Source organism: Monopterus albus, unplaced genomic scaffold (genome assembly GCF_001952655.1).
Source record: "Monopterus albus unplaced genomic scaffold, M_albus_1.0 scaffold41.1, whole genome shotgun sequence".
In the NCBI taxonomy this organism is placed as follows: Eukaryota; Metazoa; Chordata; class Actinopteri; order Synbranchiformes; family Synbranchidae; genus Monopterus; species Monopterus albus.
Window position 1 is genome coordinate 3,942,879 of NW_018127921.1, and position 6,440 is coordinate 3,949,318.

A 6,440-nucleotide genomic window follows, 5' to 3' on the forward strand; every position below is an offset into this window, starting at 1 on the left:
GTCAGCAGTCCACCTCCACCTGAAGGACAAAGGACATTCTTTTGAGGACAGTGAAGTCCAGATCCTCTCCAGAGAACATCGCTGGTTTGAGAGAGGAGTTAAGGAAGATATTTTTGTAAGAATAGAACCCCCATCACTAAATAAGGGTGGTGGACTAAGACACAACTTGTCTTCCATCTACAACCCGGTTTTGAGATCTCTGCCCAAACATACCCACCAGGACAATAGGCATCGGTCGACAGGGGAGGATTCAAAGACAGGTAACGACTCTCACCGATACTGGGCTATAACGAATCAGTCGTTAGGGGAGATTGTTGGCCTTCAAAGGACTGAAACACCACTGAGGGGGATAAATATCTCTGGCTCAACACCAGTCAGTCAGAACTGATGAAGCCTCTTGGATGAGAGGTGAAACGCCTTTGACCTAGAAATCTAGTCCAGTTGATTTTTTCTAAGTTTTTTCAGCTTGTGATTTACATGTTGAAGGATGCTGTAGAGAAAGAGGAAACAAACAAATATCACTCCACAGCTGTCAGTGCGTGTCTGCTGGTGTTTACAGGTTTGGTGGGAACTCCACACCGTTCTGTATTTAATGTACATGGTTTCAAGATGAACTGTTTACATTCAGTGTATGTAAGGAAATGAATAGTGTGTGTGTGTGCGCACCAGGGGAGGCTCTCTTCAACTTGTTTATAGACACACATGCTTATATGGTCCGACATACACATCGAAACACATTTTTAGCAGCACTATCTCCTGCTCTCTCTCTCTCACACACACACACTCATACACATATAACGGTTTCCATTCACATAATTTCTTCCCATTTCTACCACACGCACGCACACACAAAACGTCTGACTGGCCTGCTTAAGCTCCTCATCCTTGTAGGGCTCAGTGAGAGGCTAAGGGGATTTAGATTGTACAAGACTGACAGATTGAGAATGACTCCCTCCCTCACTGTCTCCCTCTCTTTCTCAATCCCTCAGCCTTTCTAGGGCTACTGTAAAGCCTGAACTTCAACTGTAACATGTGAACAGTAGGAGCAAGAGATGAAGAGAGAGGAAGGAACAGCAGGGAGATGATCAAAGATAGGAAAGATGAGAATGATGGAGGGAATGAAGGAGGAGAAAATGAAAGACTAAATTAATGTGTGTGCACTATACATCAAAGTGAGTGTGCTTGTGTGTGTGTGTTTGCACTGCACACAAAATGATTTACAGGTGTATGTCCAGCATTTGTATAAATCTTTTCCCATGTGGCAAGTTAACTAGCCTTTGATTTTTCTGCATCAGTTAAGCTACTCAACAGGTGGCATGCCCAAGGGTGTGAGTTTGTTCATGGATGTACTGTATATATGTGCAAAGTACACGTTATCTTTATTGTTACATTTAAATTTAAGCTCAACAAACCCATAAGTTAAAACTGAAATACATGATCTCTGTCCTTGTATTTTTACTGTTGTATCTTTTTGACCTTCTGTCTCTCTGTTTTCTTTCTTTATTTCTTTCTCTCTGCCTCTCAAATGTGTTAGTGGTGGTATAGTTCATGGCAGTCATCCAAACCTCTCTTTATTTTTTTCCTCTGTGCAAATTAACTCCTGGAGGAATTCAAGGCTTGGGCCTCTTTTCACATGCATATATACGCTGCCTCAAGCTTTAATCTAATTTACTGTTGCTGAATCACATGTAAAATCTTTCTGTCACTGTCCTTACTATGAGATATTAAAGAACTTTCATTGTTGGTGACTATCTTTCTCTCTCGGTAGACTCAAAACCGGATGAAGCTGATGGCAGAAAACTATGAGGACGACCACCTCAAGCTCTCGTCGCCAAACTCAGAGCAGCCCAACAATCACAAGCCCTCCCCAGACCAGGTAAGACCTCTGCCTGGGAGGGGGAGCCTTCACCTGAGACACACCTCTAAATTTACAAATCACGACTTCCACATCAAGCTAATAGCATTGGTCTTATGTGGATGAAAGCATGCTGTAAAATAAAATTTCTAGACCTACCCACTTCTATATTAACAACTCCATGTGCAAGTGAAATACAACCATATTCCTTCTAGCCATTTCTCTCTGTGGGTGTAACATTTACATTTACTTTGTTTTTTTTGTTTGTTTGTTTTTTTTTTTTTTTTGCTAATCATTTATTTTAGTTTTAGCTCTTGTCAACTAATATTTTAAAAATTTAGTTTTCAACTGTTTCAGTGTCACTTATTGTATCTTTGTACAATTTCCTGTGCCATTACACTAACTTCCTGCTTTCTCTGAACTCGCACTGCGGTTGGACTGAACTAACCGATAGGACGATGAGGAGGGTATTTGGGCCTAGCCAATCACATGCCTTCTTTTCCCCCCTCGGTTCACCATTTTGTACAGAAGGGTGAGCGTCTTCTTTATCTGGATTTGATCATGTTTGGATGTCCTCATTGTGTCATTCGTCTTCCATCTTTCTGACATTTGTTTCATCTGTGAGGTGCTGATCTGGTTCTGGTTCTGGTTCTCATCTTTTGTTTTTTTTTCATAGCAGTTTTTCATTTACTCAGTTTTCCCCCAGTTCTTTTTAATACCTACAGTCTTGAAGCTCTCCTTCTTCTCAGTATTGTGAATTTTCTCCTTTGCCAAGAACTAAATTTCAGTGAGTGTGGGTGGCTGCAAGTGATTGTTACCCCCTTTTTTTAGATATGTAAAAACTGAAATATGGTAAATGGTAAAAACTGAAATAAGCTCTGATCATTACCTAACCCAGAATGCTTCTTACATCCTTTGGGTTTATTTTCATTTTCTGATATTTTTGTGGTCTTTATTGTACAAACTGTTCTTCCTGTCCTTCTTTTTTACTTCATTTTTACCCTTTAGCTTTGGCAAACCCTCCTATTATTTCTCTTCATCCAAGCACTTTTTTCTGTCTCTGTCATATTTGCTTATGATCCTTTTGTCTATCTGTATTCTTTTCTTATTGGATGCTTTATGTGTCAGTCATTATGCTTTATCTCCTTTCATGACCCTATTATTTCCCAGTTGAACCTACTCTGTGTGTGTCATGCATTGGTTGTTTTAAGAAGGCTTCTCCTTTGCCAAATTGTCAACTAAAAAGTAAACATTTTTCAAGAATTGTAAAAACAAAGTTTTTATCCTTAATTTTTTTCTGTACAATAGGGGTTTCTAGTATTTTAAGGCTCCAAAGTCATTAATCGCACCTGCGTGATAACCTTCAAGTCAAGCAAAAACAAAAACACTGCAGCAAAATCTCTTTTAATATATCTAATGTATTTTCTTGTCTTAAGACAAGAAATGTCTCTTTTTTGCTTTTCATTCTTGTGGATTTTTAATATTTTTAATATAGTATCTTGAGACTATTTGATTGATCTGATGTGGCTTTAACTTTTGAATGAATATAATGACCATAAGTGATGTGAGTACATTACATTATTTAATGGGTTTGATTTATTGACAGGGCTGTGGAGGCAGCACCACATATGAGTAGCACATGTTACATTTCAGGCAGCTTTCTTCCTCCGGTGGGTTTTCTCACTGGGACATTAAAGGCCCAAAGTTTCACCAGTGGGTCTAAGTTTGACCCTGGTATTTAATTAGTGGTAGCGCCTCCTTGCTGAGAGAGGCACGCCAGCCAGCATGCATACACACACATGTATAGGTGTACTTTGTCCTTGCCATGTGCGGTGGGTAATTCACCATGGCACATTACATCTAAACAGAGAATGACTGTGTCTTGTTCTATAAGGGAGAATGAAATGCCTGCTGTAGAGAAACACAGGAGATCAGTCTGCACACATTCACAGCATCGCTGAGGAAATTTTTATTGTGTTTTGCATTTTTAATGGCCTTCAGTGGTATTAGCTGCATCAGCTAAAAAAGACAGGGAATAGATATAATTCACTGTTTTGGTTTGTGAGGTTTTTCAATATATTAAGATGACTTGACATTAATGAGTGTGCAGAGCTCTTACCTGTTAAATTATTGACCTTTTTATTACAAATACGGTTATTTATTCATAAATTCTTTGCCAGTATACAAAGAGACTGGAAGCATTTTCAGTCTCATATGACAAATATGTAGTGCAACACAGTGTTCATATAATCACTGATGATAAGAATACAGCAAATACTCATCTACTACTCATACTGTATGTGCTGTATGAAAGTGCCTCCAACTCTCTGACATACAGTTCTTTTTGTTCCCTGATTGTTTTAATTATATTTATTTTTTACCTTCATTTAACCTAGGTGGTTTTACTAAATGCATGCAATTCAGTTAAGAACAACTCTGCCCAGGGTAATGAAGGAGGGCCAAGCTTTGTAGGTGTGGGTTTGTATTCAGAGATTTTCACTTAACCAAGTGTTGATTAGTGTTGTCACATCTGCAGCCATCATTCCACACTGTTGAAATCCTGCCTCTTCGGTAGATGCCGTTCCTAGTTCAACAGATGTATTTCTGCTTGTGTCTCAGACGGATCTATGGAGAAAGGAAAATCCTAATTTCACCATATAATGTCGCCATAGAAAGTTTTCTTTTTAATGCAGCCAGTCAGTGAGGCTGGCTGAATGTGTCTCTTTGGAGTTGTTTCATAGTATAGTAAGAGAAATGCAGGCTAATAAAGCGGGACAAACACACACACTCTGACACACAGTACAGTATAAATTTATGTCTCCTCAGGGACTGATTCCTTCTGAGTTAGACACGCACTGTGGACTCAGTAAACACACACTGCATACGCTGACCATTGAAAGTTGTGTAATACAATAAAAACATACTGTAATAAAATTAGTAAATTCAGTGTTTTTTATATTTCACATTATTATTAATAGATTTTATCTTACTTTAATATATTTTTTCTGCAAGTGATTAAATAATTATTGAAAAAGAAAAGACAGCACTGTTGTTACTGTTAATCTCCAAATCACACCACGATTCCTTCCATTCAATCTATCTGTTTCTCATTTGTCTTGTATTTGATCCACAAAGCTCCGCTGCAGGTCTGGAAAGTGTGGACAGTGATTTCTTTTTTTAAGCTTCTTGACAGAATAATGTAGAATACAAATTCTGAGAGAACAGATGTTGGACATATGTTGTGTATGTTTTTAAAGCCAGATACTGAGAGATGTCTTCACATATTGCTCATAGTGCACAAGAGTCTTGGAGAGACAATGTCATTCTTGTGGTGCCACTACTGGCACACAGCAGGGGTGATGTTTTGAAATGCAGAGTGTATCGGACTCTGCAGCCTTTAGCTCTATCACATTACCACCCTCTGTTCTCCAGGGGGGAATGTTCAGTAATATATTTCATAATGGACTGTAGCCTCCTGTCTGCTCTTCACTGGAGAAATACTGTAACTCGAGCTATTTACAACTCTGATAATAACGCTGCATGAGTGTGCATGCATTTTTTTTCTGTGTCGCAGTGTGTTTGTGTATATGTGTGTACTGCATGGCTATTAATTTTCTGTGTATCTGAGTGAGAAATAAGCAGTTGTGAGCCAGGAAGGTGGGGTCGCTACTCATGAACACACTGGCATACATTTGGAGTAAGACAAGGACTCAGAATCACAAGTGACGGTTACTTTGATTTCTTGCCAAGTTTCATTGCTGCATCTCTGCTGGTAGACACAAGTGTGCAAAAAGAGATTTCTTTTTTCCACAACACCATCCACATGTAATGTGTTTAATTTGTTTGTCAGAATGCTCAAACACATGAAGTTATTAAATAATAAATGTTGGATATATATATGTAGAGTTTTATATATTTAGTTTTAATCAAATGTTATCCATATGCTAAAATCTTCAGCTTGTTTTTTACTGTTTTCAGTCAGGAAAGCAGTGAGATAACATCAGAATCGCTCTATTTGTTGGAGTAAATATAGAAAGCAAACAACACAAGATGTTCCCATATTTTAAAACCAAATGGACCAAGTGAAAGTGGAAAGCTCTACAATGTACGAGCAATTACTTTACATATATGTGTTTGTAACATTGTTATATTTTATTATTTCACTCTTGATAAACAGACACCAAAGCCAAAAGAGAAGCTGTTTTTAAAACTGTAGTCACTTTAACCTTGGCTTGGGGAATTTAACCAGTGAACTGACCTAACATTAAAAGCTACAGTATGTAACATTTTTTTAGCTTTACACATCAGAATTGTCACTGTGGTTAAGTTTAATTTAGCTCAGAGTTTAGAGTGTTGATAAAAACTGTGCTTGAGGCATATATGTATGTATGTAGCGACGCGTGTGTGTGTGTGTGTGTGTGTCCAGTCTGCTACGACCCACCACGCTCCGCTCAGCTCTTCAGATATTTCAGTATGATATGACTGGTTAGAGAGGTCAGTCCCTCAAAACCTTTAGAACTGGACTGCTGCCAGTGCTGTGTGGGTCACAGGATGCTCCAACAGCAGCTCTCCACATTAAGATAAG

At 38.5% G+C, this 6,440-nt stretch overlaps 1 protein-coding gene across 1 annotated transcript in view; it reads left to right on the forward strand.

Annotated features, from left to right (window-relative positions):
* LOC109959816 (ELKS/Rab6-interacting/CAST family member 1-like) overlaps positions 1-6,440 on the forward strand; it is a 132,836-nt gene that overhangs the window by 124,523 nt on the left and 1,873 nt on the right. The window contains exons 23-25 of the mRNA XM_020599494.1: positions 248-260; positions 1,769-1,876; positions 2,310-2,387. Of these exons, the coding sequence (XP_020455150.1) occupies positions 248-260; positions 1,769-1,876; positions 2,310-2,336 (148 nt within the window). The 3' untranslated portion in view covers positions 2,337-2,387. The remainder of the gene's footprint in view (positions 1-247; positions 261-1,768; positions 1,877-2,309; positions 2,388-6,440) is intronic.